Source organism: Sinohyriopsis cumingii, chromosome 1, assembly GCF_028554795.1.
Source record: "Sinohyriopsis cumingii isolate HCF-2022 chromosome 1, ASM2855479v2, whole genome shotgun sequence".
In the NCBI taxonomy this organism is placed as follows: domain Eukaryota; kingdom Metazoa; phylum Mollusca; class Bivalvia; order Unionida; family Unionidae; genus Sinohyriopsis; species Sinohyriopsis cumingii.
In genome coordinates, this window is record NC_142961.1 from 179,694,697 (window position 1) to 179,722,618 (window position 27,922).

Genomic DNA, 27,922 nt, shown 5'->3' on the forward strand with positions numbered 1-27,922 from the left:
TGTTTTTTTTTTCGTGCTGGTGGTAAAGCAGCAGCTTTCACAGACTGATCGACATGGAACATTTTCCAATATACTTTTCCTGTACAAGGTACTTCTCCGTCAGCCAGTCGCAGTAGCTCAACAATCGGCTCACACACTTTAGTTATTGTTTCCACCGAGCTCCAAAACGTTCCATTCAAAATCATTCTTGTGACTGCCTCGCCTTTCTCTTTATAAACTGCATCATTTAGCCATTTTTTGTACTCACGACTTATCACAGTGTCCTGCAGAGCATCCTTAACTGTACTCAAGCGTTGGAGCATAATAAAGTGAGTAGCAAATCTCGTTTCTCCGGGCTTTAGAAGCTCTAGATGAGAATGATTGCGAAAACATGCCTGGGAATACTGTGATTCGTGATGAATTTAACGATATCTTTAGAATCAGTAATTACACTATCTATCCCTGGCAGCTTCCCTATGTCTTCAAGTAAAATATCCAGACAGTGAGTCGTGCATGGCGAGAAAACTATATTAGGATATTGCTGCTGTAACATCGTACGAGCTGCAACACAATTTGATGCACTGTCCGTAATAACTTGTACAACACTTTCCGTGCCATACGATACAATGCACTTTGATATCTCACCAGCAATAAACGATCCATCTTTTATTTCGCCGGAAGTATCCAAAGCATTGAGAAAAATAGAGCCGTCACCAGTAGCTGCAAGAAAGTTAACAATGGGCTTGTTCTGCACATTTGTCCAGCCATCAGACATAAGCGTAACTCCGTGCTTGACGGCCTCTTCCTTAAAAGAGGCCATATATTGTTCCACTTGATGTACTTCCTCAGCTAGCAGTTCAGTTGAAATTTTGATTCTGCTTGGTGCTTTATAGTGAGGACCACATTTTGCCACGGCAGCTTTTGCAGCCTTAAAATAAGTACTGTCGACAATAGCGAAAGGTATGCCGCTGGTATAAAACAAACGAGCGACAGCTTTGTCTGCATCCTTTTTCGTAGCACTCGCGAACATAAAGGGTAACGACATCTGCTTCTCACTCGCCTCACTACTAGCGGCTTTTGTGGCTTTATCCAGTGCGTCGAGTTTCCGTTTTTTCGCTTTCGCTTCTAGTCTCACTGACTGCTGCTTCTGTAAGGCCTGCTGCACTTCACATGGAACTTTTGAACATTTCCTGATGCCACACTTTGGATCTCCAAGTAGGTGACCTCTTATACGTACAACACCACCACCGTGAAATTCTTTATTACAGTAAATGCAACTAACTTTGCTCAAAGTGACGTTATCTTTTCATCTAGTACTAAAACATGTTTCCATTCTTCACTTTTTTCTTTCGGCATTTTAACGGCTATACACAAGAGGTATTTATTTTAATTTTGTAATTTACTATCAGACAATCTTAACCGCTACTGGTCCGTTAGTTGTGTATGTAAGGCTTCAGCACGAGCCAGTATCTTTCTGTAGCCCAGGCAGCTCGGCCTACGCACCGAGCTGTCGCAGTGGGAAAATCGATTTTCCCACGAAACACTACGACTATTATGTGGAATATCGACTGAAAAGTTTCTAAAAGATGTTTTCGTAGTCAACTAGACCTATGAAGTATATGAAAATTGTTTAGGCATAGCTTACAGTCAATTTCAGTCTATAATTGCTATTTTGTGAAAGATATTTATCCTAATCTGATGACTAGAAAATACTCAAAAAACTACAAAAATTGGACTTTATAGCATGCGAAACGTTCCAAAAAAAGGACTGCAAAAGGTTAAACACAGCGTCATCTTCCAATGTATACACGCCTGGCCTACACTACCAGATATCAGCACTATGTTGTGGCATGTTTACGTAAAGTATCGTAGGCTAGCATCATAGATTCATTATTGATCGATATTTGTTATCTAGAGTATGAATGAGGACCGCCTGTATGGCCGATGATAAAAAAAAATGGAAGTACCAAATATAAAAAACGCAAAAAAATAAAAAACGTAAAAAAACGCGTTTTTCGAGGTAAAATAAAAAACTAAAAAACGTTTTTATCATCTATGATTTTACTATAACTGAGGTATGAATGACAAACATTTAAGAAGTTAGTATTAACAAGTCACCCATACTATAGTTAAATGACTATATCATGTCGGGTGAATCATTGGCACTGTTGCAGCGTGGCTGAATGGACATATTTCTCATTAAAATCTTTGGCATGGTATCAATAAGATGCTGACGGTTTGGTGTCGGCTGCACGGCTGGTGATGTCGGTAAGACCAGTGATGTCTGGACGGTTGGACGGCCCGTAATAGTGTGGCAGTATTTAAAGTTGCATCCAACGGATCCTACATGAACCCCATGTGCCCTGACATACAGAACCGAAAGCCATGCTAGGGCAAGCAGGCGATGGAGGGTGGGTGTGGTGGAGTTACGTCTAAAATTGGGAGAATATTCTCGCAATGCGTCTGTAAGTGGAGTTGTTGTATTCATTAACCATTAAGGATAGAAGACAAGGTAATTTGTTTTTGGTCTGGAATGAAAAAGTATAGAATACCTGACCTTGTGTATTGTTGAAACATAAGGCATTGCTTATTACAATCTTAGTGGGTGTCTAATGCATGGCAGGAAACCCCAGATGCAACGATGGTCAAATCATTGAAGATTGTGGTATGTCCATTGCAATGCATGGGTCAGAGAATGCTGAACTTTTCGGTATTTCATTCGAGATAAGACCAACACTGAAGTAACATCAGATGAATATATAGATAAAGAACCAGAATTGGACGAGGAATCGGATCAGGAATCCAAGTTGGACGATGTTTACGACGACCGGATTACAATGGAGGAATTCATAACTTCATTTGGTAACTGTCGGGCTCTGTACCAGATGATATTAGACAATGATATGTATAGGATACTTTGAATCTCAAACATGTGGCCTTTGCTTTGTCTATTATAATACTTTTGAAATTAATATATTACAAAACATTGTGAATCGCATCACTCTGGATTACGATTTTCATACCCCTCTATATATTACATAAAAGTCGAAGCATGGATTTCTTATATATATATATATATATATATATATATATATATATATATATATATATATATATATATATATATATATATATATAGATTAACAATGTCAAGAATTATGAATTTCATTACATATAGATTCATATGTTGTAAATGTTCAATTGATGTGTACAGACTCAACCCATTAATATAAACTTATTTATTCTACATTGCTTTTCGTCTTTATTTGTCCCGTCTATCCATCTATCCAGTTCGACTTGTTATTTTTCCCGCAAGCGTGACACCGACTCATTGACCACACGTGACCCCTTGCGGATGAATTTGACTTGCAAAAGACACATTGACTTAAAGGAGGGTCATAGGGAAATTATCCCTTTGAAATCCAAACATGGGAGGGGGACGATTTGTTGTTAATTTAACTTTTAAGCGATTTAATACGGTACATGTGCAAAAGGGTGAAAATTCTGATCTGCAACTTATCCTACTGTCTGCAAACGTTTATCTGTTTGTGTGCAGTTTAGACCACTCTTCTTTTTTAGCTCAAAGGCTAAAACGTGTACAATCCTGTCACAAACACAGAAACTTGTAATTTTCATCTTTAAACAATCGGGATTCAAAAAGTTTGTTCAGCTGTGTTTTCATTTTCCAGCATGGGCAGATATTCTACATTATTTGGTTTCATTGTAGAACTACATCTTTATCCTTTTCTGAAATACTTTGGTGTATTTGAGGTGAACACAGTAAATACTTTGCCGCTTTGCGATGATCTTTGTGACATTCAATGTCAATGGATTTGTAGTTCACAATACATTGAGCTTGCTCTTGAACATAACTGATGCTACTGCAATTTTCAAAGATTACGAGTCGCTATTAGCTCTTTTACCTTTCTTGTCAGTTTTTTGTTTTGGTCTTTAATGGAAACAAACTCTTTCGTGAAGATGTTTATATTTGAAAGTTGCTGTGAAACTGAGCTTCCAAATACAAAATTGCTCGTCGCAATACTCTGGTCCCCCCCCCACACACTTTGAGAAGCCCCTCGCAAGATAAATTACCCATCCGTCAAAGAAAACTGCACCAAACACCAAAATGGTTGCTTTTGACTACACGTCACCTCAAGAAAGTCCAGTAAGTTCATAAGCTTATAGTTTCATTGCAGAAAGAGTGGTCTCGTAACAATGGAATCACTATATGTACTTGACCTACATATATTTATGAAATCAGTCAGAACAAGTATTACATTATGATATATAAACAATAGTACTTCAAAGAAACGGATGCTCTACTTAGCAAACAGAATTTCCAGGACTTCAAGACAAAACTATTTTTCCTTTAAACTGCTGAGTGCTGAAGCTATCTCTGATATTCTATAGCAATAACAAGATTATCAGATCTTGTGGTGGACATAATTTAGGAGCATCAAGACATCATAATAAACTTTCTCATGGAAGCCCCATGTTAATATATCTGTCCATTTCGATGGAATAACTATACATTTTTAAGATCGCTGCCATAGTGGCAATCTTGAATATCAGATTTGCACCATTTGTATTAAGGACCAATCGAACATCACAAGAAGACTATTGGTTAAGTACAATATCGATATGGTCAGCAATAATGTAATTTTGATTGGCAGTATTTTCATTTGTGACCAACAAGACATTATCAGTCCTTCAATGAAACCCATATTTTGCTATGACCCTTCACTCAGGAGTAGTAATAAAAAGACTTTCATTATGATACTGTGTCTGCCATATTGATGTCTAAGCATCACCATTTTTATTTGTGACCAACTAGACATTAGCTATTAGTTGATCAGGTATAATAATTTGAACTGATGTGGTGTCCAATTGGTTTCAAATGAAAAAGGTGCTAATCTATTTTTTGTTGCTACTCCTCCTTCATAGATGGCCATGTAAACATCGGGTATAAAATTCGTCATAACATCGGGTTTTCATCATATAACTTCTTATTAAGTCCAGTTGGCCTTAAATAAAATTGGTGCCGATCTGTTAACCTATATGGCCACCATGGCAGCCATCTCTAAAATCGTATCATGGACTTGGGGTTTTCAACAGATTAATTCTTATGATGTCCAATTGGTCTTAAATTACAATGGTGCCGATCTAACATTCATAATGTCTGCCACACTTTGGCCTTCTTTAAAATTTTGTTACTTCTATTCCTTCTGTATGGATGGCTGTATTAAGACGAGGTTTCCACAAACGGATTTCTTATGTCTACTTGGTCTTAAACGAAAATGGTGCCGATGAGATATCCATTATAGATACCACAAAAACCATGATCTTGAAAATGTTATCATTACTCCTGAATGGCTGATTGATAGTGATTTTACAGCATAACAGCACTGTAATGCTATATAGTGCCACAAAAACGCTATTAGATAAATGATTTATGTATGAAAGATGTTCATTAGTAACGAGAAATGAAATAAAAAGAAAACCATGAGATGGTGAGGATAATTTATGAAGGTTCCCGATCAAACTGTAATTTAAATGGTGTGTATAAAGGGTAATTAGACCATACAAATAAACAAGGGCAAACTGACTCTACATACTCACAGGAAGTAGGTTTCATATAAGCTGTATTTCAGAATAAATGTTAACTTCCTTTAAAAATGTAAAGTACTAGACACATGTTTATCAAAAAGCTCCTTCATCTGCTAAACATTCTTGTAATGTTCGCATGTAGTTTGGAGATATAAACAATCTGTCAGAAAGTGCTTCATGGTATATGGTTTATTGCAAGAAACACTTGGATGGATCATCACCTTTAAGGTATGTAGGACTGGGTCATATAAGTAATACCAATTAAAATGTATGCAATGACTACCTCAACCTTTTGGATGGTTCTATAGAAAGGAGGATATTTCCCTAAGGAGAGTTTGACCCAGGGGCATACTTAAAGTATTTGGCACCCAGAGCAGATCATTCATTTGGCATCCCCACAAATCATTCTAAAATGTAAACACACAGAAAAATTATTATGTTTGCAAGTAGATATTTAAACAGTATAGGGCTGTCATAAGCAAATTGGAAATAACTTTTACTTTGGCAAATGTTTCATTTGGTTTGAAAACTTGTACTGGTATTTCAACTCTCCAGATGACACCCTGCCCTTCTGGCTATCACCAGGTGCGCACTGCCCCCCCCCCCCCCATCCCCTTTAGTACGCCACTGGTTTGAGCACATGAATGTTATTAACAGCATCATTCCATGAAGCTTGTCACTTATTAAATAAGGATATTTTGATGCCAAGTTAAAAATCAGCATATGGTATTTAAAGTCAGGTGGTTGTAGAGATAAGGCCATTCTGGCAGCATGACCTTCTCTTTCCTTACCTATAATACTGCCATGACTGGGAAACCTACAGTATATGGCATTGTGAGAGGTATAGAGGTTGGTATGCTTAATGAGTGTATTGCTCAATAAGGTGTTTCCAACTTCCTATGGTGGAGTGATGGATGACTCGTGAATGGAAAGGCATCTCTTGAAAATATCACATCTAATCCTCCCAAATTGATGGCTGTTATCAAGATAGGGTTTTCACTCAAAGACGTCTTTATGAGACCTAGTTGATACTAAATTAAGATAGTTGAAGCCATATATCCAATATGGCTGCCATTATGACTGTCTTATAATCTTGTTGCAACTGCTCTCCACCCCACCTCCAACGACGATTAAAATAATATGGAGATTTCACCAAAACACTTCTAATACGGTCTACATTGTCCTAAATGAAAATGGTGCCAAGCTCACATTCAATACAAGCAGCACTGAAGGTGATTTGAAGAAAAACTTTTATAGATGAAGAATATTCGAGATGGCTTCAACACTTGACAGTTCAAAGGAAGAAATTGTGTTGTTTAAAAATTATTTTTGCCCAGTAGTGCATCTGTCCCGCTGAGGGACCAATGTTCATCATAGTCTTTAATGCATATGTTTAATGGAAAAACAATATGTGGCATGTTTGGTTTGGCTTGGTGTTTAACAGTACATTAGCAATTGAAGTAAAGTGCTTTGCCTAGAGACAGGATACAGAAGGCAACCTGGTCTAATTAGTATAGAATTCTAACCTGTTCTATTCTGATTGCCGAGTTTAGCACATTAACCAAGTGACAATACCACAACATATCTGGTTAACAGAGTTGATCCAGATGGCATAATTCAAAAACAAATTGCTGTAAATCTACATATTATAGACCAAATTTACTTTTAATACCAGTGCCTTTTGCAATATCTTTGTAATAATATTGTATTTCAAATTATATTTCAAACTCTGGAAAAGAAGTCAAAGATTTTAAATTAAGTACTTAAAAAGATACCCATATAAATTTAAGATAAAAGTCTGTAGTATAAAGATCACTGGAATATAATAGATTTAAGTCTGAAGCAAAATACCTTCAGTTTCTTGCTGTTTTATAATTAGTTCTAATGATATTATTTTCAAGATATGCAGAGATGAAAACAAGCATCGAAATAAAAACAGCAAAAATCTTTATTGATATAAATAATTTAACAAAATATTAAAACAAAATGTATGAATATTTACAAAACTAGAAACAATATTTGAAAAGATGACTTCGGTTGACTATATGTACTGGCTAAGAGGTAGAAAAACTACAATAATCTCCCATCCAGCAGCTTACTGTAACCCTGATAAAAATAAACCTCTTTAAATGATTTGTGTCCTTAATATCACAGACTTTGACTTTTGTGGAATCTGGATGGTCATTCTCTCGCATCCATTGGAATATATACTGAAGGACACAACCTAGTGCATACTCAGCTATCAAACTGTCTGCTGTTATCGCACTCATTAGAACACAAATGGAGAACATTTACTCATGGATACTCAACTATCTAATTAACTGCGTTTTCTCTAGCACTCAGTGGAACACAAATTGAATATATACTTCGAACACATACTCGTGGATACTTAAATATCTAACTGACTACGATTTCCTTGCATCCATTAGAACACAAATATAGTAAATACTGGAGAACACATACGTGTGGATACTCAACTACCTAACTGACTACCCCATTCATTGGAACACAAACAGAATAAATTGTGCAGAACATGTATTCATGGATACCTAGACATCTACTCAGCAACCACTCTTGCACATTCATTATAACACATAATGGGCGAAATGTAGTTGTGGACACTCATGTTACTAATCCGCACCCATTATCTCACATGCATATATACTTGAGAACATGTAATCGCATATAATTATCTATTCCACAACCATTTTTCCACTTTCATTATAACAAAATAAAAAATATATACTACATAATATGTTCTCATGGATACTCAACTATCTACACCCATGACCATTTTCTCACATTCAGTATAACACAAATTGAATACAAAATGGGGAACATGACCTTGTGGACACTCAATTATCTAATCCGCAACTATTATCTCACATTCATATGTATTTAGAAAACACGTGCTCATAGATTACCAACTCTCTATTTTACAACCATTGTCTTGCATTCATAACAGCAACAATTTCATACATGCTGGAAACAAGTAATGCACTTAAAAAATACTCTAGATATTTCTTCATTTTGTCTACATGTTAATCACTCAATTTTGGACACTTCTGAAGAAAAAACATAAGAAAAACAAACAGATACAATGTTATTAAACATTCATAAAACAGGGTAAAACAATATAACAATCGCTGAATATGTCACTGACACTGAATAGACATAACCAGAAATGTAAGTCATCACAGTACTGGCTATATGGTGCTGACGGAAAGGTAAACATGTAAAATGAACATGAATTGCAGACAAAAAACTTATTTAATTAACAAAGGTACGAAAAGGTAAACATAACTCGATACAGTGAAATCCTACAATAACACGATTTTTTATAACATTAATTCGCATATATCATGATCATTGCTGGCCAAATCGCACAACAATTTCACTAACTGGCTGAATTACTACAAAATGGTAGTGCCAAAAAAGTCTATGAATATTTAATTTATTAATTTGGCAAGATATAAGAGATTCTTGAAGAAAAGATATCACTGCTTCTTACTTTTTTTGCAAAGAAATTATAACCTTAAAAGGTGCTCATTACTGAACCAGCAGCAATAAGACCATTAAATCCTCTGTGTGTCTGTTTTCACTGTATCGTGTTGCTGCTAAATCCTAGCAAAACAATAAATAGATGTTTACTCAGTCATCTGGTAAACACATACATGCACCAAATAATGCAATGATCTGTAAACTAATGCTTTACAACCAAATTTATAAACATGGTTCCCACGCTTTCCAAAATATAAATTTCCAGGTCATTTCCAGGATGAAATTAATTTTTTCATTGTTTACATATGACTATTACTGAATGGAATTAAAGAACATTTTAGATTATAAACATGCATTTTTTAAATCTAAAGATGGTTCTCTTTCAAGACTTTCCAAAACATGTACGACAGAAACAAAACCACATAATGCATCACACAAAATAAGTTTGATTATATTCTTATAAAATGGCATGTAAAGTCATTTCAATGTACACAATAAAAATTCTAACTTTATTTTGCTGACATGGATTATGTTGCCCAGTGGGAACAACATCATAAACATAAATTAGTTTTGTTCTGTTTAAACCTTTAATTGTAAATAATTCTATATTAATATATCTATATGCATCTTATAGAAAGTAAACATTACCTATTATAGTATATAAAAAACAATAAACGCAAATAATTAGAATCTTGTCTCGTAACGAAGAGTTTAACCCTGAATTTATCTGTGCCAATAATATCGCAAACAAGAGTTTTCAAACTACCTAATCTCCTCAAGACGATCTGTTTAAAAATCCATCATTTAAAAAATATTTTCACAAAGGTTGATTTAAATCAACTTGTCTTCTTGTAATTCGTTAAAACCTGTATTGATCCAGGTGCTCGAATCGATATTTAATATACAATACAAGGGACACTTTATCATTTCAGCTCTGAGATTCAATAACTTGGAACTCAAATTTGGTTTAAAACGAATCGCTGTTCGTTTTCTAATCCGGTTTTCTACGAATATTCCCACCCTATTTTTAATATTTGGACATTTCTGTTGGGGTGTGGGGTCGTTGCAATTGCATATCGAAAATTTGGAATATGACACTGCCGTGCGGTAGCGACCAAAGGTAGTCGCTTACCAGTCGGCCTAGAAAACTTATACTCAGGTTATATTGACTTACACCTGCATGAAATCGATAGGAAAATAATTTATTTTCTCAGAAATAGCAATCATTATAATCGTAACGTCTTTAATCCCCTGACAAACTAGACGAAACTACAGCATTGACGAAACCTTACCCGGTACTCACCATTTTCATTACTAGTCAATTCATAAACCTCAAACGACGACATCGGAAGTCTATTATTCACGTGATATTAACAACAAACTCCATTTTAATGCTGTTGTAGAGAAATTCAATTGTAATAAATGACTGTCAGATACTTTCTGTAAAATCATGCAATCTGGCCAGTCTGTTTTATCAAGCAGACTGCACGTCATCGTGATAGTCCAGTGATACAACAAAACTGCAGAAGTTGTTCCCGGAATATATAATATGGAAACATTTGTATTCTTTCGTTTTTGTATTTTTATTACAACCAGTATAACACTCTCATTTAATATTCTTTTTTTTTCTCTACAACATTTGAAAATGTGGGTTGTTAGATTTGTGTACTCATGCGAATAGCAATGCAAATCGCGAGCACTAGGTCACATTTCATCAACACCGTAGTTTTATCTTGTCATTCAGCAGATTAAACACATATCTATTTTAATACCCACAATTTCGGAGAAAATAAGTCATTTCATGCATGTATCACTCGATCCAGCAACGTTTAAAGTTTGCTAGGCCATCCGGAAAGCGGCTACACTTTGCCACCACAATGTTTGCCTCTTGTGATGCTAGAGTGGTTTTCATACCTTCCACGTAAGGAAAGATAAGCATATCGAGCTGACTTTGAAAATAAAAGTCTACTGAACGAATCTAATCCACTGTTCATCTAGATTGACTCAGCATATATGTTTATTGTAAACACCCAAATGATCCATACTACACGCTCCGAATATATTGGTTAGAATTCGATAAATTAACTTACGTTCAGTTTAGTTATGACACAATTACGTGATTAATTCAGGCGTCAAGTGGTGGCGGAAAATTCCCGAGATTTTTAAGACTTTCATCAATATTTGGGATGTTCCAGGACTTTTCACTGTTGGGAAAAATTATCATTTCTCCCGACTTTTACCTGGTAGCGTGGGAACCTGCTCATCGTTTATCTCGACAAGTCAGAAATTATTTGATGCTGCCCCCAGACTTTGATTCTGCCATCTCAGATGACATACGTTTGGTCTTCTGAAGTTTGTTTCCATGGCAACTTCAAAACATAGCATGAGCACCCATCATAAAAACGAGCCAAATACAATTTTGTCTAAAACATTACACCTTTCATCAAAACAATGCAGTTACAATCTTTTATAAAAACGAAGCATCCTTCGAGAAAACAAGCCAGCTAAAATCATTTTAAAAATGCACCGTTCATTAAATAAAATCAGTACCAAATTTGTATAAACTCAGTAAAATGTGATTGCATGGTTATTGGAGATTAATTGAGTTGTCCAAGTTTTGTTTTCTGCTGGAAAAAACATTATCTTTATGATGGCTAACAGTGACAGCTTAAAAAGCAAATTAATTTACAATCTCTTGAAATTAAAATATCAGGCTGTGAAGGATATTGCAAAACTGTGTGTGAAAAGTTTTCACTTTAATAACACTCTAGATGGCTGAAAGCTGCGGAGTTAATACAACAAGAATACCAGAATATGGAAGTCAACTGAGTTTCTGATAGGAAGAACCAGTAGACTGCTAAATTCGAAGATGCGGAGAAGGCCCTAGCAAAATGGTTTCAAGACACACGCACTGAAAATTCCATCGCTTTTAAATTCGTCTTTACATTGCTTACAAACGGATTTGTGGAGAATCCAAGTCGGCAGAGCTTGAAACCTGGAAAGCCAAACTTATAACATTCAGAATTATCAATCTAAATGCAGATGAAACAGCTTTATATTTTTAAGTGCACTCCAGACAAGACTTACTGCATCAAAGGTCAACCATACACTGGTGGGAAGCAGCCGAAAGACCGCATCTGTTCTAGTTACCTCCAAAAGTGCGGCTCCTTGTTATTGTTAAGAGACCTCACCGGTTTAAAATTGTACACTATCTTCCTGTCGATTACAAAGCAAACACAAAGCTTGGATGATGTTTGAGATTTTTATGGAGTGGATAAGGAAATTCAACAGATAGATGAATGTACAAGGAAGAAAAATTGCCTTGATTGTTAATAATTGTTCAGTGCATCCACACGTGGACGATCTCTAACATGTACAGACTATTTTTCTCCCTAGTCACTAATTCAACCATGGATAAAGGAATCATCCAGAACCTAAAACTGAACTATAAAATACTTCTTGCTCACTTAAAGCTGGCAGTGACTGATCAGCAGGAAGAATTTAAGGAAGATTTGCTTGCGGTTCTGTACAACTTGAGGAAAGCTTGGGGATTAGAGAAACCTGAGAACAGTGCATAGCTTTGTCCCCCTCCTCTTTTATTAGTAATAAGATTCATAAGCACTATTTTATTCATTTTTCACTTAAAAGACTTGGTTGGATATAGAATGATATGGTATACAGCATAAAAGCACATTGTGGATCCTTGCTATAGCAGAGTTTCACTGTAGTTATATTTGAATCTCCATGAGGCAAATTGCTTGCACTGTCCCTCATGGTTATGTAATATATAAAATGTTTCAACAAATATAAGTAATATTTTCTTATAGGACGGATATTGGCAATTTTCCCTATTAAAATATAATGACTTCAATAATCTCATGATTATGGAAAAATAGAAAATGCTGTTCAGCAAAATTTTCTGTGCAAAAGAATGGGATTGAATTTGGTGCAGAACACTAAATTCCTTTATAAATTTCAGATCTTATGTCCCTTTGTATTTTATACTACGTATTCATAAGAAATATAAGATGCCAAATTTTCTTATTTTTACAAGAGGCCCTGACCCAAATTTTACATTTATATGTCTTATGGTTCCATAAAGCCTCAAATGCTGTCATTTATGATAAATTTCACCATTCTACCAATCTAACTAACTTTGGAAGGATAGAAATGACTTGGTAAAAAAGCTCTCTGACATAAACTGTTCTTTGAAATAATCAAGATGTTTGGTTTAAAAGATGTTTAAATATTCAGTTTATAAATCAGTGGTGATACCCCTTAATTCAGTCACTGAAGTCACTCGTAAATCTGTTCTTTTTACGAGTGATCCAAACACAGTGATCTGATATATTAAACAAATTCTGTTAGTAATTAACAAGAACAACATTCCCACGTGGCGGACAAATTGATTCAAAATGGAATGATGCAAGGTAGGACAACTTTTTTTAAGCAGAGCTGAGACGAAAATGTTTGCATTAGATAAAATTAAATCCTATGCTGAGTACTGTATCATACTAAATGCAAATGAGGGAACTGTACGTCTCACAAGGATCAATTTGAAAAAAATGGATAGGTTTCTCAGTTCAAGGAAGAAATTACATTGCTCATATGGTGATGATGCATAAATAGTATCTGATATTAATGGAACCCACTGAAGTTCAGAACCAATATCCTTCAATATTCAGTATTGTTCAGATGATTTGGCATATACAGCTCTTTGTGCATGTAACGGTGGCATTGGTGATTTAAATTTCTCATTAATATGTTCCTAGTGTTTTTTAATGCTCCAAAAGAGAGTGTGACAATATTTTGCCAATAAACGAATAACTATTGGTTACAAAAAGGAAAACTTTTCAAAAGCAATATACATGGGTCAAAAAATCAATTCTGTTTGTACAGAATTTCATTTTTTATCACTACAATAGAGTTGGCAGAGAGAATCATGTGAAAATAACAATTTGTCATTTAATGCATCAAAGGATTTTCCCGTCTGTATTTCTGACACGTCTCTCATCATCTCTATATTTCCATGCTGTGGATAATAATAACATTATCATTATTAATATGACAAATATGATGATACTAATGAAGAAAATGGCAAATACACTGTTAATAAAGTGACAAGAATAATGATCACAAGTTAAATATATTTTACAAGATATACTTTAAACTGCATTAACATTTTTTGTATTATTCACAACCTGGTTGTGATAAACACATCTCACTTATCCTGATAGTAATCAACAGAAAGCAAAAAAGACTAATTTAAAATGCAATTTGTTTCATGCCCTAAAATAATTCCTGAAAGGATACTAACCCATTAGCTGTCACATGACTGACCATACAATTAAATTTTCTCCTACTTTTGAATATACAGAATTAACTCCTGGACATGCCACCATATAATATTTTTACTGATTATTTATGGCATTCTTAATTGTCTGCTCCATAATTCAATGGTTCATGAATAAGCACCTTAAAGGAATTACTACAAGAGTAAATTTAAAAACATATATGGGTAAGATGCAATTGGCTGCCATGTGAGGTTAACCTGTGATGCTAATCAATGAACTGTAATGCTGGCTATTGCACTAATTTACCGACAGAAATCACATTATAATGATGCTATTCTGTGCTTTTGGAAAGACTAATTGTGTCTGGTGCTTATGAAAACAATAACGAATAACAACATTTTAGATCTGAAGTTTGAAAATTCTAAAATGTACATGGCCATATTTGTAATTGCATCTCAACTCAAGTAAGCTAAAAATCCAAACTTGTACTATACTTTTCACACATTTTCATTTTAATAAGCAGTCATTATACCTCAGACTAAATAGGCACATTTTGTTGTCATGTTTCTAAACAGAAATTAACCACGTAAAATCTGATGGTTGATACAGAAAAACAGTTACCAAACTTCCCTACACAACTCAACACATCAAACATTGCACAATATATATTCATAAATGGCACATTCCATTTCAAATTAGAAAACCTAGAACCATGTAGATCAGAAGTCGTCTGGATCAGACACAACAGAACCCCATGGGTCAAGAACCATCTGGAATTAGAGGCCACAGAATCATGAACAAATGTGAATTACAAAATTTCAGCTTGTACTAAAAGTTTAAACATATGTTCCCAATAAATGTTAAACAGCCAATCTGTCAGAATTAGGAATTCGGGACATTATTTTCATTTGTTTTAAAAGTTAAAATGATGGAAGCACAGTTTCAAATTTTGCAATTTTGTGTCTGAGATCCGTTTTCAATTTCAATAGCTTTCCCACTACAATGCCTGTCAAAGTAAATGTGGAGTTCATCTATGTATGCATCTGTGTTTTGGTGGGGTTTCAGGCAGCAGAGTAGCCTGGAGTCTTGGGCTCAGTCACTGTGGTTATGTGAGAAAGCTTGCTAAAAGCTTCCCATGCGTAACTGGCTCTTCCTTCACCAAAGATATTGGCCAATATGTATAGCCTAACATGTACTTCAAAACTGTATTTAACCCATAAAATTCATAAAATGCATCTGCATTTAAAGAAGCTGTATTTAAGATTAACTTTGTCCATCAATCCATTCTTGTCTCAAATCTTGCGCTGTTGGTGTTCCACATGTGACATCAAAATACATTATAATCAGCCTTTATGAAAGGAGAACTAAGGACGTCAGAAATGTGTATAATGTGCTTTTGATGCTGAGAGACCAGCATTTTATGCCTGATGTTTACTTACGCTAAACTTCATGTTCCTGTATATGATTTCCATTCGCATTACCATTGGTTAATAGAGGTGTCTTCTCTGAAAGTTAGAGTTTGCATGTTATAAACCTCAAACTATCAAAGCCAAATAGATAGATAGATAGACAGACAGACAGACAGACAGATAGATAGATAGATAGATAGACAGACTGACATACAAACAGACAGAGAGATAGATAGATAAATAGATAGATATATAGAAGGGTTGTTTCAATTAAATTTTGTAAACCAATTCCTCATATCAAATATCCTGACTTTATGAAAACTTGAAGATGCAAATTAAGTTGAAGGTAAAATCAGATTTTGCTCATTTTATCAGCAAATGTATAGTTTTAAAAAGATCTTAAAATAGAAGTTTCCAGGTTATTTGTCAGGTTAGTTTACTTACCTTGCATCAAAATCTAAAATAGTTCCTTGTATGCATTTTGAAGATCTGATGAAGAAGCTTGTGACAGGTCAGTTGCGAAAAACTGCTTGTGTACAGACTAGTGTTATTAGGGTGGCACTCTCTATTCCATAATAGTTAACAACTTGTATTGTTAAGTTTAGGATCCCCTTCATGACAAAGTTTGAAGACATGTATGTTCGATTAATGCAGTCTGTGTGTTTATGGAAACATACTGCATCAAAGTATTTCAAGCATTCACATTTTAACAGGATGAGTAATCAAATAAACCAGGTTCAAAATATTGTATGTATGGCATCCAACTTTGTCTGATCATTGTACGGAATTAGTGGTTAAAAAATGCATAGAATCACTTAGACGTTCATATTTTTCATTTTCGAACCTTACACATAAACAACAACACAGCGTTTAACTGCTACTGCTGTATCATGTAGAGCTAAATTTGAAATTCAGTAAGACGTAAATTATCACGCATACATGACCAACAGTCCTGATCTATATCATCAAGACATACACAATCTTTTTTAATTTTTTAGAGCAAAAGGCAGAATGATATACATCTGCACCCTTTCATATATCTAGTCAATTTTGAACATTTTCTATTGTTAGTCTGTCTTTTAGCTTTGTTGCTGTGTAAAATGATACTTTTGCCTTGCGAATGATATCTTGGTAGAATGATTTGATAATTGCAAATTGTCTTCACTCAAATTCATCCTTGAGATTTTCCACTTTATTCATTGAGGTTAGCAATATGTCATCCGAAATATTAATTCACGCTTGAAGAAAGAAGCATGGTGAGCCATCAATGTATATTTTGGTTGCTTTGTTCTTGGCATAAATGTGTTGCATTCAGAAGATACAGTTTAAAAACTCCAAAATATCGGACAATATTACACTATTAAAGTCCACATGCAGCAAAATTTCAGATCATTTCTTGAACTCACATTAATTTTTTTTCAACATTTTTCTTATCATAAATGCAGTGGAAAATATGTGGTTGATATTTTTATGATAACTGGACCACTAAATATTGCTTCATATGTGGTTTCAATTTTGTTTTTTATTTCCTACCTTGTTGGCTACTTCTGATCTGTCTTTCTAGATCAAAAGAAATTTGATTTCAAATTTCTTTGGAAACATAACAGGGACATGCATGATTATGCAATAACATGTTTCTAGGCACACTATCATTTTCAAATGCTTTCTTTGTCTTTCTGTCCTTCTCTTCTTCAAAACTTTTTTTTATATACAAATTTGTGACAATTTATAATTTTTGTGGTGTCTCTGATATTTTCTTGATGTATTTATGACATTCCAACACAAGTCCCAAGTCCTTTACAACTGAAATATTTATATATTGTATGATTTTTTTCTTTGAAATTTAATTAACTACTAAAATCCATCAATTTAAATAGCCATAAAGTAATAAGCTGTCTTTAATTTGATGTTGTGCATCTCATGATCGTATGATTTCAGTGATTAATTTCCTGGTAATTTTCTTAATAATGCAAATAAACAATCCATCATCATTAGCGACTCAGTCTCGAAAGACCATGCGAATAGTGCCCTTGGGGTGTTGTCTGTCTCTGTTGGCATCGTCTGCTGTGACTGTGCAGGCCTATACGTGAGTGACAGTCCCTATTGCAATTGATGCAGTTATACTGGGAAGTCTGTGTTACTGTGGTTGCTGCCGCGTTCTTCTTTCTCTTACGTTTCTCCGCCGCCAACTGGTCTCTCCTCGCATCAGCAACTGATATGCCATTGTTTACCGTCAGTCTCCAGGTGCCTTGGTCCTCGGTCAGCTCTTCCCAGCCATCGGGTGAAATGTTGCATGCCTTCATGTCCCTCTTGCATACATCCTTGAAACGGAGTGAGGGGCGGCCGACTCTTCTCATGCCAGTGGCCAGCTGTCCATATAGGATATCCTTTGGCAGCCTTCCATCCTCCATGCGTCGGACGTGTCCCAGCCATCGAAGGCTGTTTGCTCAACAGGGAGTACATGCTGGGGGTACCTGCACGATGCAGGATCTTGCTGTGTGGAACACGGTCTTGCCAGCTGATTTTCAGGATGCGTTTTAGGCACCGTATATGGAAGGAGTTGAGCCGGCGTTCTTGCCTAATGTAGGTACTCCAGGTCTCACTTCCATATAGAAGGGTGCTGAGAACGCAGGTCTGGTAGACTCGGACCATGGTGTGCTCTGTCAGCACGTTGTTTTCCCACATCCTCTTCGTTAATCGAGCCATGATGGTGTTTGCCTTTCCAAGCCTTTTGTCCAGCTCCATATCAATCGAGAGAGTATTGCTGATGGTTGACCCCAGGTAGGTAAAGTTGTTGACTGCTTCCAGGGTGACACCGTTGATTTTGATGGAAGGGGCAATGGTGGTATCTTGCACGCTGACATTTGTTTTTTCCAAGCTGATGGTGAGACCAAACTGCATGCAGGCATCAGCAAAACGGTCTCCCAGTCTCTGGAGGGCTTCATCGGTGTGGGTCACAACAGCTGCGTCATCTGCAAAAAGTATCTCCCTGATGAGCACAGCTCTCACTTTGGTCTTTGAGCGCAGTCGTACCAGGTTGAACAGTCTCCCGTCGGACCTAGTGTGTAGATATATGCCATCTGTGGACGTGTCCAAGGCGTAGGACAGGAGCAAGGAGAAGAAGATCCCAAAAAGTGTTGGTGCCAGCACGCAGCCCTGCTTCACGCCACTGTTAATTGGGAAGGAGGTTGAGGAGGATCCATCATACAGGACTGTTCCCTTCATATCTGCATGGAAAGAGACTATCATGCTGAGGAGTTTTGGGGGGCAACCGATCTTACTCAGAAGTTCAAAAAAGCTCTTCCTGCTGACCAAGTCAAAGGCCTTGGTGAGGTCGATGAACATCATGTAGAGTGGTTGACCTTGTTCTCTGCTCTTCTCTTGGAGTTGTCGTAGGGAGAAGATCATGTCTGTCGTCGACCTGCCTGCTCTGAAGCCGCACTGTCACACGGTCCGCCAGCAACTGCAGCCTGTTGAGTATGATGCGGGCGTACACTTTACCAACGATACTCAAGAGCGAGATCCCTCTGTAATTATTACAGTCACTGCGGTCGCCCTTGTTTTTGTAAAGGGTCACAATTGTGGCATCACGCATGTCTTTGGGGACTGGTCCTTCATCCCAGCAGAGGCAAAGTAGCTCATGCAGTGGTTTAATCAATGTTGGTTTTCCACGTTTGATAGCTTCGGGCGGGATGCTGTCACTACCTGGTGCTTTGTCGTTTGGAAGGGAGTCGATTGCTTTGCTAAGCTCCTCTAAGGTTGGCACTTTGTCGAGCTCTTCCATGATGGGCAGATTCTTTATGCTGCTGAGGGCTGCATCGGTGACTCACGTTTCTCGGGAGTATAGCTCTGAGTAGTACTCCTCCCATCTGGCCATCTGTTGCCCACGGTCTGTGATCTTCTCTCCCATCAGAGATTTCAGGGGAGCGACCCCTTTCACTGTAGGGCATAGAGCCTTCTTGATGCCACTGTACATACGTTGGATGTGTCCGGACTCGGCACTGCGCTGGATCCCTTCACACAGTTGTTTCCAGCACTCGTTCGCACACTGTCTAGCGATGCGTTGGGTGTTACTTCGGGCACTTTAGAGCAGCAAGCGCTGTTCATTAGGACATTTTTTGTAAGCTATGAAGGCTTTTCGTGTCTCTTCGATTTGTGGTTCCATCCTTGACAGGTGTGCGTTGAACCAATCCTGGCTGGGTCGTTCCTTCTTGCCAAACGTTGACATAGCTGTACTGTGGATGGCACCCTTCATGGCGTTCCACTTGGCTGTAGCGTCGTGCTCAGGCAGGTCCTGGAGAGCCTTGTCCAGGGCGGACACATACTCCTCCACTTTGGCGGGGACTGACATCTGCGCGGTGTTTATGCTAGGACGTCCTTTTGGTTTTGAGTGGTGTAGTGTGTGTGGCTGTAGTCGCACTCTGCTGCTCACGAGGGCATGGTCGGATCTCGCAGTCTGCACTGTTGTAGGTTCTGGTGGAGAGGACGCTGCTAAGGCCAGAGCGCCTGGTGTTGACCAAGTCGAGTTGGTGCCAGTGATGCCAGGATCCCCCTCTCGTCCTTGCTGGTGGGGTCCAAAGGAATGCTGAGCATTACATTTGGCACCAGTTTGGATGCAGGGACTGCCGGAAGGAAGTCGTAGTCGACCCCCAGCCGCCTTAGGGGCTCCACTCCAATTTTCTGTCTGGGTTTACTCCCGTAGCCTTTCCTTCTCCCGAAGATATCCACAAGGCAGTGGAGCCAGAATCCAATGGATGGGACTTGGTAGATTTTAAATCAGAGTTTCCTTCTCCTAGATGAACTGCCTGACAAGGTTAACGAGCTTCATCTGCCCGGGTTTGGAGTCAGAGTTTCCCTTCTCTTAGACTGGTTGCCTGCCAAGGCTAACAAGCCCAGTCTTCCCACCCAGTTATACCGCCGGGCACTCGGTCGCGCCACACAGCAGGCTCTGTTAAAACAGGGGGCCCCGCGTGAAGGTGCTGCTGTGGACACAATAGTGTAGGAGAGGCCATAAGCAAGTACCCTCCTGCCCCACAAAGCGAGACAGTGGTCCTGCGGCGATCACTACACCTGGGAAGGAGAGGCTATGAGAGACGCTTCACTTTCCTTTGGCAAGCGGGACATCAGGCCCAGGCCTCGCACACCCCCCACACAATCCATATACATGTACATAAAACATAAGGTTATTTTTATCACACTTTTTATTACCTACCTTGAAGCATTTGTTTTCTTTAAGTTTTGTTCTAAGCAAAAACAGATTAGACATTAAGCCACAAAACTCTTTCAATCATGTGCCATGAAGCTCATGAATGAAAAGTCCAGGAATTGATTTTGTTTGCTTGGGGTATATATATATATATATATATATATATATATATATATATATATATATATATATATATATATATATATATATATCATGTTGTTATTCTTGTAATCATTGGTGTCAAAGAACTCCATGTTCACTTTCGTGGCAGTGTAAACGTTGCCAGTAATATGAATACCTGCAAAATGTGTCTCAGTCATAAAATTATTTTAGTTCTATTTCAGTACAGCCTACTATACTTTTTGTAATTTATTTCAAACCAAAGTACCTCCACTGGCTCCAACACAGTGAAGGCACCATAAATATGTTTGACTAATTTGATCTTTTAGATTTTTTTATACTAATCAAAACCAGTAATCTTCATCAATAATTGCAATCCAAACAATAGAAAGATCTTTCTGCCCCTGATAAGTTTACTTTCATTTGCATGTATTTATTTGCTTGTTCTTTTCCTTATCCTTTCATTTGTTTGCCATTTGTACTGTTATTCATTTCATCAATTTTAAAATGCCTTTAAAAAAATCAATATTCAATAAATGTCTCAAAGCTGTACTATGTTTTCTGCAGAAATAAACAGCAGTGGCTGTTCAAAAAGTACAACTACATACGTTATTTAGTTTCAACCCTAATTTCAGGCACAGCTTTAAATTTATTAAGTGAAGAACATAATGTTGTTTGAAATTTAATATTTACAGTAATTTTGGTACAGTTAGATTAGTTCTGTTCCCATTTTGGATTGGTTTCTTTTAAATTTCTGACATTTCATCCAGAGGTGCTATCATCTTTTCAGATGTGAAAGTATAGTTCTAAAATATTTGTGCAACTCTTTGATTTCTCCCAATCAACCTCTAAAATGTACTCTGTTTCATTCTCATCTGACATTATTTTCATAACTTTTGTTATTATTTGCCCATCAAAAGGATTTCTGTTTTACTTTTTATTTTATTTGTCAGGACATATGTCGGCACATTACCTATTATTACAGATTGTTTTGATCTAGATACATGATGAAGGGAATTAGTTCAGAGCTATCGTACTCAAGATCATTTTTAATTTGTCCATCGTTAGTTGCATAATAATTGTACTGAATTTGGCATATCAATTAAGAATTAAGCTAAGTTCATGTCATTTTCAACTGTTGATCATCAAGACCATGTTACAGTCTGTCAAATGTTCAAGGGCTACGCTAATAAGCTTCAAAATTAGCATTATGAGTTAGTCCTGGTGCACTGAAATAGCAAGCAGAGTTGGGTTCAGAGTTTTGCATGCAAACACTTCTGAACTCCTACAAATTTCCCACATTGACGTATCTTTCTTATGTCAGTCATGGTGACTTTGGGTTGAAATGTACTATGGCATCCTGACCTGTTTGGACAGAATAGTGATGAGAACATTTCTAAAAGTGGTGTAGATGTTTGGTTTAATCTTTCAAAGCTCGGTAAATATTCATGTGGAAAATGTCTTATTTCAAATATTTAAGTAGCAATAATTGAAACCATCTAATTTTACCTGACTTCTTATCCCTCAACTCTTTACCAACTGCTACACTGATTATGCCATAAATCTAAAGATAATAACAACTCTTATCATTCTTTTAAAATCAGTTTCCTCTTGCTCTTTGATGAATCTCTCGACCAAGAAATCCTTGCTGTATGAATGTTTTTATCATTGTTGTTCAATATGCATTTTACCTCTTGATTAGAATCTGTGTAATGGACTGCTTAACTAATAAATGAATATTATAATGAGCCAAATTATAAATATAAAGTAGTATGAATTTTGAATATTTTAAATTTAAATTGCAATTGTCATAAGCAGGACCTCTATACTTGCTTTGTTAAGTGCTTGTATTAAAAAAATCTTTGTAAGCAACAATTTCTTTTTCAAAATTACGGCACACACTGATCGAGTTAAACTGATTGTCATCTTCCTCAGTGTATACCACATATTATGAATCTTAGGTTTCAGCTCTAAATATACTAGTTTTGTGATTTTGCTTAAATGGTACCTGCATGTAACTTTGTCTTGCCCAAAACTACATGATAGCAACATGCCAATCTTTCTTAATTGGGATCACTGTAGTAGGTCTATTGCTTTTATATTCAACAATATCATATAGAGAATTTATTTTTCAAACTTATCAACTTTATTAAATTTTTGAAAGATATCTGTCAAAATAAATTGCTGTATCATTCTAAAAAGTATTTTTAGTGCCTTGAGAGTTTGTATGGCTTTATTTAAATTGATTTTAAAGCATAAAAAGAGGTTCATCAATTGTAATGTTCATTCATGGGTTATGTTACATTACACCCAACTGGATAATTCTTTGTATGAGTGGTTCATATCTATGTTCAAATTTATTAGTCAAACCTGTCAAATTACAATGTGTGCAAACATTGATCCTTTAGTTAAATTTTGCATTGAAAATTTGCATCCCATAATATGTAAATCACAAAATTAATCTCGTATTTTGTCACGATGGCTCTATAATAATAATATTGTAAAATATCTTTGTTTCTTTCCAGTGAGTTTGTGAATTTTCATCTTCTAATATGGACTCATTTCATGGTCTTGACTAAAGATTATGTGCTTGTTTTGACCAATACCATGAGAACATTTTTAATAATTCATTTTATTACAGAGAATGATTCTTTACTTTCAACAGTAAGTAGATTTTGTCTCAATTTCTGTTCATTCTATGTTGCATATGTAGTTACTAATATATATTTTATTTTATCCTCTTGTTGCCTAATGCATTGTTCTTTGAACAGTTTCATTTTATAGATCTACTTAGCCATATTTAACTCTGACACCTTCTTTACTGTCACGATATATTTTGTTGTACACATTCTTTAAAAACCAGTCATAAAATAAAGATAATGGCATTGTCCTTCTTTCAACGATTTAAACAACATGATCACCTTAAGTGGATCTGAGGTACATTAATAAATGTACCATGAATAGATTCATCAACTGTCAGTCTGTACCATGAATAGATTTATCAAATGTCAGTCTGTACCATGAATAGAGTTATCAAATGTCAGTCTGTACCATGAATAGAGTTATCAAATGTCAGTCTGTACCATGAATAGAGTTATCAAATGTCAGTCTGTACCATGAATAGAGTTATCAAATGTCAGTCTGTACCATGAATAGAGTTATCAACTGTCAGTCTGTACCATGAATAGAGTTATCAACTGTCAGTCTGTACCATGAATAGAGTTATCAACTGTCAGTCTGTACCATGAATAGAGTTATCAACTGTTACTCTGTACCATGAACAGATTTATCAACTGTCAGTCTGTACCATGAATAGACTTATCAACTGTTACTCTGTACCATGAATAGAGTTATCAAATGTCAGTCTGTACCATGAATAGCTTTATCAACTGTCAGTCTGTACCATGAATAGATTTATCAACTGTCAGTCTGTACCATGAATAGCTTTATCAACTGTCAGTCTGTACCATGAATAGACTTATCAACTGTTACTCTGTACCATGAATAGAGTTATCAAATGTCAGTCTGTACCATGAATAGCTTTATCAACTGTCAGTCTGTACCATGAATAGATTTATCAACTGTTACTCTGTACCATGAATAGCTTTATCAACTGTCAGTCTGTACCATGAATAGCTTTATCAACTGTCAGTCTGTACCATGAATAGATTTATCAACTGTTACTCTGTACCATGAATAGATTTATCAACTGTTACTCTGTACCATGAATAGATTTATCAAATGTCAGTCTGTGGAGTTTATATTTTGAATGCGTAATAATAGGATCAAAACGTGTAACCAATATATTTGAAATCAGTATGAAAAATGTGCTGTATGGAACAAGAGTGAAACCAGTGCCAAATGTACACTGACACCAATGGTATAGCACAATAACAGAATCTGTGCATAGCACAATGTTTGATACTGGAAGATATAATTCTTACATCAGCTTATTCTTACATCCCAAGAAGCATGAAATATATTGTCCAAGAAATTTAACATTCATTTTGTTTAATAAGCTAGCGAATACAGAGGGAAATCGAAAGATTAATGTTAAAAAGTTACAGCAAAATGAATTAGAAATGACAATGGAAGAAATCAAGGAATACAACAAAACAAATCGAGAAAGAACTGCTAGACCTCACAGAACTGACAAAAATAAAAATATATTTTCTGTCTCATACAATCTCAAATTTGCTCTCGCTAATTGGAATCAGCTGTATCATTTAAAAAACTGAGATTTTGTTTAAGCCTACAAACACCAGGTCCAACTAATGGTGGATCTTATGCATAGCACAATGCAAAAATCTGTGATTTCCATAAATGGTGATTACAATACAATGGCTGAATCTATGTACGGATGCAAAGCCTATGCCTTCGAGAAAATGTAGATTAAAGTACAATTTATAAGCCTGTGTAAAGAACAATGGTTATCCTGTGTACACAAAAATGGTGATGCTGGTGTAAAGTAGAATGGTAAGCCTGTGAAAGATGGACATACACGTGGATTGTAAAGCACATTAATGGTGGCTGTTTATAGCACAATGTTTGATACCACAAAATGTAATTACTACATCTGTGATATAGTGTAGGCTTACCAAAACTAACTGAGTTTAAGCATGGCAGTACTCTCACAATATTCCTTCTGAAAATAAATGTTAATCATATCCACTTTATTGCCAATTTAAACTCACATCAAAATGTTAGAGAGTAACAAGATCAACATAATTTACAGGGTACATTAGAGACATGGTTAATTGGTAGTTATGGTATGGTATTTGAAAATACTATTCTGCTGCAACATAGATTCACAATCTAATATATTTATTTTTGAAGATTTTGACAATTTATTTACCACACTCTATATCAAGCATAATCAATTTAATTCTGCACTGTTTAATATCTAATGGAAATGTTTATCATGCGCTTATTATCATGCCTTTTTATGCTTTCTAAATGTATGTCAGTTTTAAAATGATAAAGGATGCAGATGTAATACTATCTGACAATAGTGTGATCAATTGTTTTGCAAAGGTTACATATTGTGTCATTCATTCATTATTTATAGAGGCATAATTTATGGACATTTCTGTACACTTTCAAACCATTTTACTACTTTACTAATGTGTTATTTTCACTTAGTTGTCAAGTACAAAAAATTAAATTATGTCCTTTAAAAGGCAAATATAAAACAATAGCTACCATATATACTTGCTTATAAGTCAAGATGCATACAACATAAACTCTGATCTGCATCATAATTAAATATTTCATAATCTTAACAAACTGCATTTATCCACCTATGCCAGTACATTATGTGGTGGCAGGACTGGATCTGTACAGTTTGCAGTTTGACTTAACTTGTATGAAAGAATGTACAGTAAATAAAATTGACTTGATTCATGAAAGGGTACATAAACCAAAACAGACAGCTCTTAAATAGATAAAACATTTGTGTCTATTGTTCTGCTTTTAAAAAGATTGGATGTATCTCATTTATTTAGTCCAGAACGGAGTGGCATTTATGTGATTAAGAAACAGCTTTTGCACACCTAAGTTTTAATTTGAATCAAACTTTTATAGGTAGTGGCTGAGTTGCTACCATGTGTACTTTTCAAAAATTTAAATTAAAAATAACCTGTGCTACAACTACTTTTTAACTACTAAAATGGAAGCCAAGAAACCTTTAATTTGTATGCAATAGTTAAACATTCCTGAAGCAGGCTGAAATTATCACTTACCCTTGAAAATCGCCTCTACTTGATCCATATGATCCACCCCTGCATCTCGACATGCTTGCAAAAGAATCTTGATCCAATCTGCCTTAGTATTATTTTTCTTCCATATGCGAAGGGCATGATAGCACTGTTTTTTGGACGTACTATGATCTGTCTTAATGCGATCTATCTCTGCATCAGTTAAGCAAAGTTTCTTTGCTAGATTCCACCAATCACCTATATAGTCAGTCAGTTGGTATAATTTTTGTTCTGTCTCTGCTATATCCTTTGTTTTGTCTGAAAAAGGCATTAAGCTCTCATATCGTATGTACAATTAAACCAGCATGAAAAATTAAGAGTGTAGATAGCACTGCTGTATTGTATAAATATGTGTGTGAAAAAATAGTAACTGGAAAATACTTGTGCCGTAGGAATAGAAAATTTGAAATTGCTGGCCATGTCTCTCCTTATGTGGTGAATCTATAAAAGGGAAAGTCACCATCTTTTTATGAATCAGGAGACAATATGGTAAATTAATAGTAAAGGATTTCAAATATGGTTTACAGAATGATTGGGTCAATATCAGCTTCAATACACACTTTCACCTGATGCCAAATGCTTCTGATATCCTTTCTTCCTACCTTACTTCACCCACCAATGTAATATTGCATACCAAAGTAGTAGAGGTAGTAGTAGTATGATTTAATGCCATATCAGCACAATATTGGCTATACTGTACTGGTAAAAGTCTAAATTATGCAGCAGCTTTCTTCCTTTTTTCTTCATATTGCATCTTTATTTTTCATTGAAAGCTTCCCTTGGATCATCAACCATCTGAGCATATATTATTTGTGTTGGTGTATATGTATATATATATATATATATATAGTTATTCATTTAATAATTTTTGTTAGTGTAAGTTGAAAGGTTTAAAGCTTATTTTTGTACAATTGACACCATTTCAGCATGTAGTTTATAGACTGTTTTAACCCTTAACTTCAGTGCTGTCCAACCCGCAGCCCGCGGACCACATGGCCAGCCAGAGCTCGAGCAGCTATATATTCACTCTTTTTCAGTTTTCTGCTGTGG

The 27,922-nt window shown here is 35.8% G+C and overlaps 2 protein-coding genes across 2 annotated transcripts; both read right to left on the reverse strand.

The window, feature by feature from the left end:
- Positions 1–346: 346 nt before the first annotated feature.
- On the reverse strand, positions 347–2,467 carry LOC149808478 (uncharacterized). The gene is made up of 2 exons (XM_089969185.1): positions 2,215–2,467; positions 347–1,236 (listed from the first exon to the last, which is right to left on the reverse strand). The coding sequence occupies exons 1-2, from the start codon at positions 2,465–2,467 to the stop codon at positions 347–349; spliced, it is 1,143 nt and encodes a 380-aa protein (XP_089825311.1).
- A 5,049-nt stretch (positions 2,468–7,516) lies between these two features.
- On the reverse strand, positions 7,517–27,500 carry LOC149808479 (uncharacterized). Its single transcript, XM_089977959.1, has 3 exons — positions 26,858–27,500; positions 15,821–15,886; positions 7,517–14,119 (listed from the first exon to the last, which is right to left on the reverse strand). The coding sequence occupies exons 1-2, from the start codon at positions 27,141–27,143 to the stop codon at positions 15,822–15,824; spliced, it is 351 nt and encodes a 116-aa protein (XP_089834085.1). The 5' UTR covers positions 27,144–27,500; the 3' UTR covers positions 7,517–14,119; position 15,821.
- Positions 27,501–27,922: the final 422 nt, after the last annotated feature.